Here is a 15,179-nt window from a genome sequence, read left to right as displayed (position 1 = left end):
TTCAGATGTCTTCTAAAAATCTGGTAGCTGTTTTTCTCTTTGACATCTGATGGGAGGGCGTTCCACAGGGCGGGTGCCACTACCGAGAAGGCCCTCTGCCTGGTTCCCTGCAACTTGGCTTCTCGCAACGAGGGAACCGCCAGAAGGCCCTCAGCACTGGACCTCAGTGTCCGGGCAGAACGATCGGGGTGGAGACGCTACTTCAGGTATACTGGACCGAGGCCATTTAGTAAAGTAAAGTAAAGCATTTCAAAACTCACTAAGGTGTGTGGTCTGTGGCTAAGAGCAGTAGGAACAGGGAAGTTCTGAAAGTGGACTAAATGGGATATTAAAATGGTTTCAACAGCCTATATCTTCACAGTACACTGCTGCTTGCTTTTGTGACTTTTAAACTCTGCTGCTGGGGGCTCTCTCTTGCTGGAGAAAGTGTTTAGTCCTGTGCTTTGGATCTAGAGAGTTCCAGCTAAGCATTTTGTTAATTATCCCACACAGGTGATCTGTATCTATTTTCGCCTACAGAAGCCCTTGTGAAAGTGATTTTTTCCCCAGACCATTGGCAAGGAGGAGAAAGCAATGGCTTATGTGGGGGTGGGGAACTGAAATGGGCAGAGGTAGAAGGGGTTAGGACAAACTCTCTGCAAACAATCAGTCCCTTCAAAACCTGGGCTGGTTTAGATACCTTGGACCTAAACCATATACACCGACATGACCTTCAGCTCTGCCCTCACCCGCATCTGGAAGGCAATGTTGTTCCAGGTGTCCGTTCCAAAGCCGTAACCGTCCAGCAGGATAGTAAGGATGTAGTTGGCACTAGCACAGTAGTTTTTCAGATGGGCCTCGTTCTCGCTGGAGTAGGTGGATTTCACCTGAGGAAAGGCAGGGAGGGAGAGAGACAGCATTTCAAGAGCAGCTGAGGTAGGAGTGTGTTCATTTCCTGACCATTGGCTATACTGGCTGGTTTGATGCAAGTTGGAGTCCGACCTTATCTGGAGGGCACCTCATTGGCTACTCTGACCAGCAGCAACTCAGTGCAATTACCTGAAATCCTTTGAAGGCAGGGATGGGGAACCTGTGACCCTCCAGATGTCATTGGACTTTAACTTCCATCACCCTTGACCATGAGCTGTGCTGCCTGGGAACTGGTGAGAATTCTATTTTGGCAACATCTGGAGGGTGACAGGGTTCCCCATGCCTGGATTAAGGTGACTGAAGGGTCCTGTTGTGTGAACCTTCAATACTTTCCGAAGGGCAGCTGTGTTTCAGCAAAGACAGCTTTGGGTCTTGTGGCACCTGTGTAGGTAAAAAGCATAGGCGACGACTTTGGCAGGCTGAGAACAGACCCAGGGAACTGATTCTGGGGCTTTGGTAGCATCTGAAGGCTGTTGGCTGTCTTCCTAAAGAAAAGGTTGAGAACCTCAGGTACAGGGGCTAAATCCAGCCCTTCAAATCTCTGTATTTGGCCCTCAGGCCTCTTGCCAGGTGACACCTCCTCTCCAGAGAGGATGTGTGAGAGCCAGTGTGGTGTAGTGGTTAAGAGAGGTAGACTCATAATCTGGGGAACTGGGTTCGCATCTCCGCTCCTCCACATGCAGCTGCTGGGAGACCTTGGGCTAGTCACACTTCTTTGAAGTCTCTCAGCCCCACTCACCTCACAGAGTGTTTGTTGTGGGAGAGGAAGGGAAGGAGAATGTTAGCTGCTTTGAGACTCCTTGAGACTCCGCTTTGAGATAAAGCGGGATATCAAGTCCAAACTCTTCTTCTTCTTTTCCAGCCACACTTGCTTCACCCAGGCTACACATTTCAGCAACTCTGCTCTGTGCCCTCCTTGAGTGTTTTGGCTGGGCTGGGCTGTGTCATTTGAACTCTGATCATGCTTGTTGGAGTATAGATAGCGATGTGTACAGAAAGAGGCTACTGTACGAAAGGGAAAATTCTCATGGGCTGCTCTGCCCATCTTTGCCTCTCTGACCACACCCACTTGCACTTCTGGCCCTGCCCACAAATGGATATGTGTCCCCCTGGCCTGGATGGTTTCCCAGAAGAGAATGTGGCCCTCCGGCAGAAAAAATGTCCTTCATCAACTCTGCCCAAGAGATCTGGTGTGTGAGCAGCAGAATTTGGGCTACCAAATTGGAGTGCCTCAACTGATATATTCGTAAATATATGTTCATTTTGCAGATTGGTCAACAAGTCTCCTGTGACCTCCTTCCCAAGGTAGCCAAACCACACCAGGATGATAGGATACCTACTTCGTCCCAATCCCTGGCACAGAACGTCTTGATAGTATCTTCAACAGTGGCCAGTGGCTGAGTTTCAGTCAAGTTCAGGAAATTGAAGGTATAGTAATAGGCAGAAAAGGCCTGAAATTTAAAACAAAACAAAACATGAAGAGGTGAGTGAGAGACACAAAACCAACAATGGCTATAGAAGCCCGGGGAAGGGTGTAGACCAGTGGCAGAGCAGAAGCTTTGCATGCAAAGGGTCCCAGATTCATTCGTCAGCATCTCCTGGTAGGGCTGGAAGAGAACTAGATGGACCTATGTTTTAATTCAGCCCATTATTCAGAACCATGAGGACTAGGATCTTAGTTTATTTTTAGCAGAAAGGCCGTCGCTCAATGGTAGAGCATCTGCTTTGCATGCAGAAGGCCCCCGGTTCCATCCCTGATGGCATCTCCAGGTAGAGCAGGAGAAAACCCTGCTTGAAACTCTGGAGAGCCTCTGCCAGTCAGTGTAGACTACAGCAGGATAGATGGACCAGTTTTCTACTTTCCTTTTTACTTTAGCTAATAAACTGAAGGATGAGGTCCTTGAATAAAGCTTGCAACAAAATAAAATCAGATGATAAATCAGTAATGAAATTCATTTATAAGACACAAAAAGAGAATACAAAACAATTCAAAACTATGTTTCAGTGGAAAAAGTAAATAATAAATGAAAGTAATAAACATTCTAGTATTATTCAACTGATAAATTGCATTTGCATGGGTGTAGCCAAGATTTATGTTATGGGGGGGGGGGGCAGGACACCCGCCTGTCATCATACTCTGTCTGGCTCTTTCTAGCAGATTTGGAATGAAATGCCTCAACAACATCTATTTTAAATTACTTTCTTTTGACCCCAAGCACTCAGAAAAATCTGTCACAATTTCTACTTAAGTATTTTTATTTATTTACCGTATATTCCGGCATATAAGACGACTGGGCGTATAAGACGACCCCTAACCTTTCCAGTTAAAATATAGAGTTTGGGATATACTCGCTTTATAAGAAATACGACCCGGCGTATAAGAAAACCCCCGACTTCTGAGAAGATTTTCCTGGGTTAAAAAGTAGTCTTATACGCCCCCCACCGGCCCTCCTGGTTACGCCCATGTGCATTTGGACTATTCATTACTTCTGTGTGAACCCAAGGGCATGACAGACACAGACACACAGAGGAACATCCCTATTCCCAACTTTTAAGCATTAATTGGCATGCTCTCATACCAGAAATTTCCCGTTGACCTTAGGCTGGTAGACCCCGTTGAAACCAGAGGATATATTATATTTGTAGTTTGTGAAGTTGAAAATACTCTTGAAGGCTTCCCGGCAAAGGATAGCATTGCCTGTGCCCACCAGGGTAAAGTTCTTCGAGGCTGGAGGTGGGTTTGATTGCTTGGCACATGGACTGCTATAGACAGACTCAGTTGTGATGGATGAAGTGTAGCCCTTTGGATAGCAAGGGTGATCGATCCGATCTGATGAGCTTGAATTCTGGAGGCAAGAACCACAGAGTGAAACCATAGTCCAGATGTACCTTCATAAGAACATAAGGAGACCACTGCAGGATTGGGCCAATGGCACGAGTCCAGCATCCTGTTCTCACAATGGACAACCCGATGCACCAATGGGAAGCTAAAGACCTGAGCTCAATAGTGCTGTCCAACTGACATTAAGAGGCATACAATGGAACATATAGCCTTATCCTCCTCTATGGGTTGGTCTAATCCTCTTCTAATCCTCTTCACCTCATGAGAAGAGAAGAATCCTTGGAAAAGACCCTGATGTTGGGAAAGATTGAGGGCACTAGGAGAAGGGGACGACAGAGGACAAGATGGTTGGACAGTGTTCTCGAAGCTACCAACATGAGTTTGACCAAACTGCGGGTGGCAGTGGAAGACAGGAGTGCCTGGCGTGCTATGGTCCATGGGGTCACGAAGAGTCGGACACGACTAAACGACTAAACAGCAACACAATCCTCTTCAGAAGTCATTGAAGTTGGTCGCCACCATTACTTCCCGGAGGAGTGGAATGATCCCTATTCCCCATTCATAGAGTTACATTTCCCAGAGTGGTTTAGCAATCGAAGAGGGAACTCTGGGAATGGTATATCTAAGAGGGGAATAGGGGATCTCCCTAACATCTCTCAGACCCTTAGTAAAGTACACATCCCAGGATCTTCTGGGGGAACCACGAGTGTTTAAAGTGGTATGACACTGTTTTAAGTGTGTAGCACAGATGAGGCTAATGCAGTTGAAAACAAATCAATTCTACTCCTGCAAACAAGACAATTAGAAAACAAAGAGTTGGGATAAACCTTGAGTTTACCTACAACCTGTTGATTATACCTTTTCATTTGCATTTGTTATCCAAAATTATTTTTAATAGATTCATAAAACCTTACAAAGCAAATCAAAGAATAAAATTATCGGGGGGGGGGGGACGACACAACAATTTAAAAATGGTCATCTTTTGATTTAATAATAATAATAATAATAATAATAATAATAATAATAATAATATCTTTACAATCCCCCCCCCGGCTTAAAATGTTAACAGAATAAAATCAATGAATCAATGATAAATTTAAAAAACCAGATTAAACACAAGCCAACATTCTAAAAGTGGATAGGCTTGCCTAAACAAGTATGGTTTTAGAAGGTACTGAAAATAGTACAGTACAATAAAGGTGCCTGCATGATGTCAATAGGCAGGGAGTTTCAAAGTGTTTGATGCCTACGTTTTAAATTTCTTTAAGAACATCTAAAAACAATACTGTGCATGAAATTCTTTAAGGTTTGATCCCTATTTTTGTTTTATTGTAGCCCAGATCAGGGATTTGCAAACTGTGGTCTGTGAGCTTTGTTCAAGTGGTCTGTCGCATGCTCATGTTAAACATTCATACTGATTTTAAGTGTATTATTATTGCTTATTTTAGTTTGATTTTAATCCAATGCAACAAACTGTAATACAATAAAATAAAATATGTAAGAAATAAAAGTAGCAATAAAAATACTATTAAAAGCCATATAGCATCTAGCACAGCACATTTCAATGGGTACAACAGGTAGAAAAATCATTAAATGGTCTGCCAAGACTCTTGGGAAATTTTAAGGGTTCTGTAGATGATATTCCTAGATGATATTCCTTTCCCTTTCAGTTAACACCTCCCACCACCAGCCAAGTCTCTCTGCTCAAGAGTAGCTTCTGACTGGCAACGAGTGACTTACGATTAGAATCCGGATCAGGTGCTGGAAGGCTTGGTTCTGACCATAGCACAGGTAGCTGTGGGTATAGATGGTGTAATCAAACCCATAGAGTCGGAAGTGAGCGGCTTCGTTTGGATCAGTGATCTGGCCAGCTGGAACAAAGCTAATCTGGGTTGATGCCCCTCCAAGATCCAATGCGCCCAATATATTGGTTGAAGGGGGGTGAATCCATCCTCTGTCTTTAGCAGAATACTGCAGAGATACCACAAAAGGTTAGCACTTGTGAGGCCTGGCAAGAGGCAGGAGGAACATCATTTAGAGATCTACCCGATTTTAGTACTGAGCACCTTCCCACTTTTGAAAAAAACAATCTTCCCACCTCTGCATTTATTCTGGTCAGCATTTCCTAATGCTCTATGGCCTTGTTCAGACATAATGTTAAACCATGATTTAACAACCATAGTTTGACAAACCATGGTTCAGCATTAGGTGAGAACCCGGTTCAGTGGTTTAACTGGAGTTTATTAACTATGGTTTTTTGACTGGTAATAAGGGTAAGCTCTTAAAGACCTTGCAAAACAAAAGTACCTGATTAGTTTGCCATACCCCAGAAGCCCTCAGCACAAAAGTCTGGGGTTGACTTGCCTGACTTGCAACATCTGGAGGGCCTACAGAGTCCCCATACCAGAGGCAGGCCTTTGATCTGATCCACTGGGGCTTGTATTCTTAAATTGGCCCACATCAAATGCCTGGATGTTCCCCTTTAATCAGCTGGTGGATACCTGCCATCTTGAAAATGTCCCACCACTCAACTGTCATTGGCTCCTTAGAGCAGAGCTTTTCAACCTTTTTGAGTCCACGGCTCCCTTGACCAACTACATTCTTTCTTCGATACCCCTGCAGGGCTCAAGAGCCGAGTTATGTCAACCCTTGCGTGTAGAGCTGGCAACCTCTCACCCCCTTTAGAACACTCTCCCTTGCGGAGTGTTCCCCTAGCCTCCTCTCCTCTCCCATCTCCTTGGGAGTCCTCTGGGCGGCAGTTGAGCTGCCCTGCACCCTTGCCTGCGGAGCTTATAGCCAGGGCTGCTGCAATAAACAGCTGTGCAAGCCTCTGGGAGGCAGAGACGCAAGAGGGCATCAGAGGTGGGAGGGAAAGAAAGAGGGAGAGAGGCGAGGGTTGCCCGCTGCATGCCTGATCATCATTCAAGGCACACAGGGTGCCATGGCACACTGGTTGGAAACCACTGACTTAGAGAAATGGGCAGGGCCAGAAGCAATATTTAAGCAACAGTAGCTGTTGGTAGGCACAGAGAACGGGAGTGAAGTAACTCATAGTGGAATAGGATCTGTCAAGCCTCAACCAGCAGAATACCATGATGATAAAGAATATATTTGTGTTCCATCGAATCCCCGTGACAGGGTGAGCTCTCGTTGTTCAGTCCCTGCTCCTGCCAACCTAGCAGTTCGAAAGCACGTCAAAGTGCGAGTACTGTAGATAAATAGGTACTGCTCCAGCGGGATGGTAAACGGCATTTCCGTGCGCTGCTCTGGTTCGCCAGAAGCGGCTTAGTCATGCTGGCCACATGACCTGGAAGCTGTACCCTGGCTCCCTCGGCCAGTAAAGCGAGATGAGCACCACAACCCCAGAGTCGTTCGCGACTGGACCTAATGGTCAGGGGTCCTTTTACCTTTACCTTTAGGCTTGCGTGAGATTATATGACTGGCCCAAGATCAGCTTCATGGGCTGATGAAAGCCTCAAATCTGTCTCTTCCTATTTCTAATAAGATGCTCTAGCCCACAAGTAGGCAAAATACCGTAGTGACCTCCAGATGTTGTTGGATTCCCACCAGCCCCAGCCAACATAGCCAATGGTCAGGAATGATTGGAGATCACAACATAGCTTATCCTTATTGGGTTCCCATCAGAACCAACCAGCATGGCCAGGGAAGATGGCAACTGTACTACAGAAATATCTAGCTTATTCTTGTTCTAGGCCTGGAACAATATGCCTGATATATGCATCCTGTTCATAGTCATGTAGCATCACCCCCACCTTGGTGAAGGAGTCCAACAGATAGTTGATAGTGATCCAGCCGTAAGCGCCTTCGTCGTTTCCACTGATGATCTGAGCCCCTTGGAAACTCACAGGATACTGCTTGATAGTCTTGGCAACTTCTTCCAGAACTTGTTTTGATGCAGACTCATTCTCCATTCTGTAGGGTAATTTGCCAAGAAGAGCTGTGAACTTGGAAGCATGAGGCTAACTTGGAGTTTGGGGTTTGTTTGTTTACTGGCAGCTTCGTACCCAGCATTGCTCAGGTATTCTAAGAAACCCAAATGTTGGTGTGGTTTTGAAAGGTTCAGTCTGCCATCTTGAAGCAAAATGGTGTCCAATTGTAATCAAATGCAGAAGTGCTCATCCGTTGATCACGCAAAATTTGGTTACACTATCTTAAGAGGTGTCCAAATGCACACAAATGCACAGAGTACCGACAGGCAAGTGCAGCTTTTCAGATAGCTTGGACCTAAGCCATGCCTTGTACCCTTAGAACTGCTGCCCTTTCAAGCCTATATTGTATTTGCATCCTTAAAGACTAAATACTTGTCCTTTAAAATAAAGCAACTCAAAATTGAGACTCCTAGTCTGAGATCCATTATTATTATTATTATTATTATTATTATTATTATTATTATTAGGCATCTGTTTTGTTAACATGACTGTTTTCACCTCACTCTGTAAACCCTGGCTCTTTGTCTTTGTACCTCAACAGTCTCATGCCAGCTGTGGCTCCCAGATAAACTGGCGTCTCCTGCTGCCTTTCTCGGGGGATAACGGTCATGGCAGCATCCAGGCATTCCTCGAGGGAGGCACCTGCCTGCGGAGGGTTTTCAGCATAACTTGATATCCCGCCCCCTGAAACACAAAAAAGCAAAGATACCGGTATGGTCCACATCTTACTTTTTCCAGCCTTAATTTCAGTTCCCCATATTTCCAGATCATCTTCAGCTTATTTTTTTAAGTCACCATCAAGGCTTTTAGTGCAAATTTATCCTAATATTTTGTGTTTGTAGACCACATTCACAACACACATTAAAAGCACTCTGACAGCGCTTTAAAGAGTATTTTATTGTTTTGGAAAATGCGAATTAGGTTAAGCCTCCTTTTAATTGCAAACTGAACTGAATCCCCATTATCCCTACTGTCCCTCTTTCACCCACCCACCCATGACCCCCCTCTATTTTCTGTGACACCCCAGCACTCTCTGACACCCATCTCTCTTTCTCATACCCCCCTCTTTGATGCCCCCTCTCTGAGTAACATCACTTCGCCCCCCTCTATGACATGCCTTCTTTCTCTCCCTCTCTCTCTGTGACCTATATACAGTTGACTCACAACTTAGGCACATTTAATTTGTGCCAATTCATCTTTACGCGCTTGGCCGATTTTTTTTTTACAAATAAATAAAAAGGGGGCAGGTGCCTGTATGGGAGGGGGAAGGTCAGCAATCCCAGCCACCATTGCACTCACCTTGGGAGAGTATTCGTAGGTGCAGGGAGACTATTTTGTCTATATGGAATTTTGGCTTTATGCAGTACAGAACATAACCCCAACGTAAGCCCGAGAGTCAACATTCCATAATCAATGTTGTTTGGTCACTGGGAGTTGAATACAGCTGATATTTTAGACCTTCTGGATTCCTCTCCCACCCCCCTCAGATGCCCCTACCATGTTTTTATGTAACTAGGAGAAGCTGACCTTTGACATAACAGGAGAAGGTTTGGCTGACCACGCCTGTGTTGTTCTCTTTGTCCACTGGCCACTGGTAGATGAACAGCGAGGTATGGGATGAGCCCGCATCAAACACCAGCCCATACTGGAGGGGGAGACATTTAGAATGAAAGAGTCAGGTGGTGCAAAACCTGAGCTGCTAAGTTAGAATGAAAAAAATAAAAAATAAACCACTGAACTCTCATCAGGGTTTAAGATAGAAGTGGGGGAACTTCCTTGGCCGGAGAGCCAAATTTCACCTGGGCGCCACATGCCAGTGATGAGCAGCACCAAGTAGGTGGAGCAATGAGTGTTTCTCTTCACTTTGTACAGTGGGCTAGCTTACACACACACAAACACACCCTTCATCCTGACAAAGAAGAGGCATAATCAGAGCTCAAGGGGACATGTTCCAGCCAGGCAGAAAAGCTCCAATGAGGGGTGTGACTGGAAAGGGGTGTATGGCCTGGGGAGAATCCTGGAGGCCAAATGGAGAAGCCTGAGGTTCCCCACGCCTATATAATAGGAGTACATTTGTTTCTTAAATAACTCAGTGGATTTGCCTCAAAGAAAAGTCCATCGTATCAAGTATGGCTGCACACTCACCTTGTTATCTGGAGGCAGTGTGACATTGTGGATTCCCACCAAAATGAGGAGCAGGGCCGTGAAGGAGAACATGCTCAGAATGCCCAGGGCTGCTGGGAGGTACCAGCTGTTCCATCTGTTGCCCATAGCTAAATTCCTAAAAACACAAAGAATTTCCTGTCCATCCATCAAGATAATAGAACCATAGAATCATGAGTTGGGAGGGATCCAGGAAGTCCTCTAATCCAGCTCCCTTCTTGGTAAAGGAATCGACATTTTATCATCCCTGACAGAGACCAACCAACCAAGCTCCAACAAGGGAGAGTCCATCATCTAGGGCTGCCATACGTCTGGGTTTCCCCAGACATGTCTGGGAATCAGGCTGTCAAAATGGTGTCTGGGCAGATTTTCATCGAATGAGCAAGATGTCTGGGGAAACCCAGACATATGGCAACTAGAGCAATTTCTTAAGAAAAATGCTGTAAAAATCCCAAAGATTTAACAACAACTTTGTCCGGATTTTCACTTTTGGGAATATGGCAACCTTACCATAATCACCTTCTGCCACAGGGATATATGGGCAAGTGAACTGGTCCCTGAGCTTGCTACTCCTCCCCCCTCCCCTCTATGACTTTTAGAATGTAAGCTTATTACTAGTCCTGAATAGCCACTTTTAAGTCTTTTAGTTAAGATTAAATGAGTGAATGAATGACTAAAGGGCATATGAGGAAATAGTCTGGGTTTTTATTTTTGCAGGTGGGTGGGGATAGGAATTTTTGTGGATTTATTTCCCTTTTCCATGTACATATTTTGAAAGCTTCATACAGTAAATGCATTATACCAAGGCAATGCATTTCTGTAAGGCTGGAGGCAAACATGAACCACAGAATCATAAAACTGTAGCACTGGAAGGGGCCTAAAGGGTCATCTAATCCAACCCTCTGCAGATCACTCCCAAATGAGTTACTTGCATTGGGGCATTGGTAACAGATGCAAATTCTGGGGAAATTTTTACGGTATGTTGTAACTGAGCCCAGAATCCTGGGGGATGCAGATGATGACTTCTACATCTGGACAGCTTCTGCATCTAAATGAAGATTCCCCCAATTCTTTCACTATTGAAAATTTTGAAACCGTGAGGCGGGGGGGGGGGGGGAGAGAGAGAAACCTGGTATGTTGTATGTGTGGGTATGGGTGTGTGAATCTCTGGGCGGCACGTCTGATTGCCGCTTGACTTTGTGCCAGAATCAATTACATGGATCACTAAAGATATCCGAATGGAAAGGAAAGCTCCCAAGGCCACACAGTAGATAAACAGGTGCAATTGGTTTCCCTTTTCCTTTTAACTCCGTAAGTGCTGCTGATGCTGCAGTAGCAGCAGGAACCTAAATAAAAAAATTCCTTCAGTAGCACCTTAAAGACCAACTAAGTTTTTATTTTGGTATGAGCTTTCGTGTGCATGCACACTTCATCAGTGCATGCACACAAAAGCTCATACCGGTACCAAAATAAAAACTTTTTTTATTTTGTTTAGACTCAGACCAACACGGCTACCTACCTGTAGCAGGAACCTAGAGAGCTCTTCCGGTAGTTCTCACCGGCCGGTAGCTGTGACTGAGACTGGAGCGAGTTGTCTGAGGCCATATAAGTGCTTTCCAAAGGTAATTTAATGCATCTATGGTGAGAGTGACATTTGAACAAGTGGTTACTCAGCTCATACCACACCAGCTCTTTGTTTACCAAGCAGCATGTGAATCAGCACTTTTTCCTAGAAGCAAATAAATAAGAGCCCTGCAAGATTAGGACAAAGGCCCATCCAGTCCTGTTCCCACAGTGGTCAAACAGATGTCCGTGGGGAGGCCGCAAGCAGGAAGTGAGCGCTAGAGCAACTCTCCCCCACTGGTGATTCCCAGCAACTGGCATCCAGAGTTGCAATGCCTCCGCCAGTAGATAAAGGGTTGTCATACACCCAGAATTTCCCGGTCATTCCCAGGATTCGGCAGTCGTGTCCAGGCGGAAATCCATCAAATGTTGAGGAAAATCCAGACGTATGGCAACCCATGTCGGAAATGTAGACTTTGGTTAATTTTCTTAAAAGTAGGTCAAAAACAATTTTTGTGTGTCCAGATTTTCACTTTTTGAAATATGGCAACCCTAAAATAGAACATAGACAGACATGGATGGGTGCCTTTTTGGCTTTGAAAAGGAGGGTTAATGTGTTAGTCTTGGTTGCTACACCAGAGTTTGCTGTGTGGCTCAGCTGAGAACGAGCCTGAAGTCTTCTGTATGTTGTGGCAAGATAAATATTGAGGTGGGGAGGTGGGGCTTGGCAGGTTACGCCAATCCTCACTTCATGGAAATAACTGCCGTGCCTTTCTCAGGTTCCCTCCAAATTCCATTAAAAAGCAGGGGAAGGAACATAAGTTGATAATAATAAAATCAATCAATACTTGTTGAGTACCATTTGGATTCAAGCTCTCTTTGTGGGATTCCCTGGGGCATTTGGCTGGCCACTGGGAGATACAGGGTGCTGGACTAGATAAGCTATTGATCTGATCCAACAGTAGTCATGAAAGTTAAGAATGGAGCATCTATGTTCAAATGCAGCCTACCTCAGAATATTGGGTGGTGGGAGCATAGAACTATAGACAGAATGTTGGCTTTATGCCCCTCTTGGGAATTTCAACTAGTTAGGAACTGAATGACTGGCATACCCACCTAAAGTTGTTGACCTTGTATTGGATGGCCTGTTAAATAGAGAAATAGAAGACGCTGTCAAATAGAGGGCACATGAGCACCTTAACCTAAGGTTACCAGACATTCTCGTTTCCCAGTCCCCAGATTTACAAATCAGTCTCCTGACAAAATCCAATGAAATTGAACAGTGTCCCTGGATTAATTGGGGGGGGGGGGGAATCTGCTAACCTTACCTTAACCCCCCTCCCCAATAAGACCTTGCCAACTTCTGAAAGGTATTCTCTTCTTGTGTTTTCTTTCCTGGCTTACCATTGCTTGAGAAGTAGAATTTGGCAGTTCACATATCATAAGTGTTTCTTTTTCTTTCTTTCTTTTTTTAAAGATAAAGACTGTGTAATCTCACAAAGGACCTCATTGTATGAGAATTGCCTGTCCCTTGCCTGGAGGCTGCTTTCAGCTACTATGGCTGATGGCTCTTCTCTCCTCCATCCATTTCTTCCCAAGCCACCTAAAGTTAGTGAAGCAGCTGAGGCCACATGTGCACTGTACATTCAAAGCAGTATCATGTCACTTTAAACAGTCATGGCTTCCCACAAAGAATCCTGGGAGCTGTAGTTTGCTAAGGGTGCCGAGAGGAGACCCTTGTTCCTTTCCTGGATGTAGTTTAACAGTCAATCCCTCTTCCCAGGGACCTTTGGGAACTATATTTCTGTGAGGGGGATATGGGTTCCCTAAAAACTCTCACACAGTTCCATGAAACCCTGGACAGCTGCTGCCAGTTAGTGTGGGAAGTACAGAGCTACATCACCCAATGCAGGGGTCAGCAAACTTTCTCAGCAGGGGGCTGGTCCACTGTCCTTCAGACCTTGTGGGGGGCCAGACTATATGTTGCCATGATTATGACTCACATTTTTTTTACATCCCCCCAAACCTTATTGGGACCAACCCCAACGTTGCCCAAATGTGATTTTTTTGTGGGGTGGGAGGTGTTCCCTCATACACCCATATTGCTTCCTTTGCATTTTATATGTTGACATTATTTCTCTCGTAAGGCGGGGTGGGGGGCTGAGGTAAGCACGCCATTCCTATCAGCCCTGGAGAACGTGTGCGCATGCGTGGGTGAAGGGAACAGCCATTGGCCACGCTAAGTCAGAGCGGCGCCACTCAAGCAAAAACGTTCTTTTGCCCTTGTGAGGAAAGACGAGGCGGCAGCAGCTATTCACCTTTCCATGGCTCGCACTGTGTAGCTAACGAGCGGCCTCCCAGCAGAGCGCAGAACCGCTTTGGAGTGCAGCCGCCCAGGCGCTCCCCGCTTCCTTTGGTGGGGAGCACCGCCGCCACAGACACCGGCAGGTGTCGGTCCCAAGGCACCTCCAAGCCCCTGCCTCCGCAACTGCTCTTCCTGAGGTCAGTCGCCAGCAGCTCCATGGAGGAAATCCAAACTGTGGCTCCTTTTCCCTCTCCCCCCCCCCCCGGAAGAAAAGATTGCTGCCAGGATTCCTCACTTTTGACGCCCAAGCCTGGCTGAGTCGCAAAAAGCCATCGCACACGCACTATGCTAGCTGCCAGGATTCCAGGACCGTCCACGGGCCGGATCTAGAAGGCAATTGGGCCTGATGCGGCCCGCGGGCCTTTGTTTGCCAACCCATGGCCTAATGGGTCTGATTCAGTAGCTTCCTTGCCTGTCACCCATTTGGCAACTGACATAGCTTGTCTAACAATCCCTTTCAAAGAAACTATATATAACAGGCCTTAGATAAACCCACTGGCAATAAAGAAGCTCACAAAAACAGGATCGACAAAGGGATCCACCCATATGTTCAACAAGGCCTTGGGCTTCTGCCCAGAAATAAAACCCTGGCAAACAGCACTAGCACATTCCAAACAGCCAGTCCTGGGCAGGAGGGGCTGGATGTAGATGGAGGTGCATGTGAAGGATCTGATACCAGCCACACCTGCCCATCATGATGAAATATGACAAGGTGATAGAAAGCTGCCTTTCCATTGGTCTGTGCAAACCAAGTGTGGTGAGGTAGATCTGGATAGCCAGCAGGTTGATACCTCCCCCACCCTTGGTGGGTGAAGTCTGACAGGGGGTGGTGCCGGCCACTTGTCAATCACCTGGTATCACAATGACATCATCGCCTATTGCAGGGTTTGAAATCAGCTGATTGCTGGGTTTTTCGGAGTCGTTTTATCTGGGTGCACTGGTCAGCTGATTTATACTTCCTGAAAAAACCCTTTTGGGTTGGCTGCATCCTTACATGCCCAACACTTGATGTGGCTTGGTTGAAATGGGTGGGGTGGAGGCACACTAATTAAGCCACCAGACCAGGGGTCCTGTACTCCTATCCTAACATGCCCTGAGAAGATTGATGAAGGAGCCTGATGACTGAGTCCTGTGAGGAAGCGCTGCGGCTCAGGGGCAGAGAACCTGCTTTGCATGCAGAAGGTCCAAGGTTCAGTCCCTAATGGCATCTCCAGGCAGGGCCAGAAATGTTCTCTTGGCTGAATCCCTGGAGAGCCACTGCCAGCCAGTGCAAACAATACCGAGCTAGAAAAAACAATGGGTCTGACTCACTATATAGCAGCTTCCTATGTTTTCAATTTTTTTCAGTGACTTTTTATGTTTTAGAAAGTGACAGGAAAAAAGCACT

At 45.9% G+C, this 15,179-nt stretch overlaps 1 protein-coding gene across 2 annotated transcripts in view; it reads right to left on the bottom strand.

Annotated features, from left to right (window-relative positions):
* ENTPD8 (ectonucleoside triphosphate diphosphohydrolase 8) overlaps window positions 1-15,179 on the bottom strand; it is a 28,328-nt gene that overhangs the window by 1,930 nt on the left and 11,219 nt on the right. The window contains exons 2-11 of one of the 2 annotated variants that reach the window (XM_035113732.3): window positions 12,544-12,572; window positions 11,384-11,500; window positions 9,847-9,982; window positions 9,229-9,346; window positions 8,235-8,385; window positions 7,525-7,684; window positions 5,492-5,722; window positions 3,489-3,755; window positions 2,250-2,360; window positions 729-866 (exon numbers count right to left, since the gene is read on the bottom strand). In XM_035113732.3, coding sequence (XP_034969623.2) covers window positions 729-866; window positions 2,250-2,360; window positions 3,489-3,755; window positions 5,492-5,722; window positions 7,525-7,684; window positions 8,235-8,385; window positions 9,229-9,346; window positions 9,847-9,982; window positions 11,384-11,500; window positions 12,544-12,572 — 1,458 coding nt within the window. The remainder of the gene's footprint in view (window positions 1-728; window positions 867-2,249; window positions 2,361-3,488; window positions 3,756-5,491; window positions 5,723-7,524; window positions 7,685-8,234; window positions 8,386-9,228; window positions 9,347-9,846; window positions 9,983-11,383; window positions 11,501-12,543; window positions 12,573-15,179) is intronic. The other variant, XM_035113733.3, reaches the window with a different exon arrangement.

Source organism: Zootoca vivipara, chromosome Z2, assembly GCF_965207765.1.
Source record: "Zootoca vivipara chromosome Z2, rZooViv2.hap1.1, whole genome shotgun sequence".
Taxonomy (NCBI): domain Eukaryota; kingdom Metazoa; phylum Chordata; class Lepidosauria; order Squamata; family Lacertidae; genus Zootoca; species Zootoca vivipara.
The sequence above is the reverse complement of the archived record's forward strand: the minus strand, read 5'-3'. Positions and strand labels throughout refer to the sequence as shown.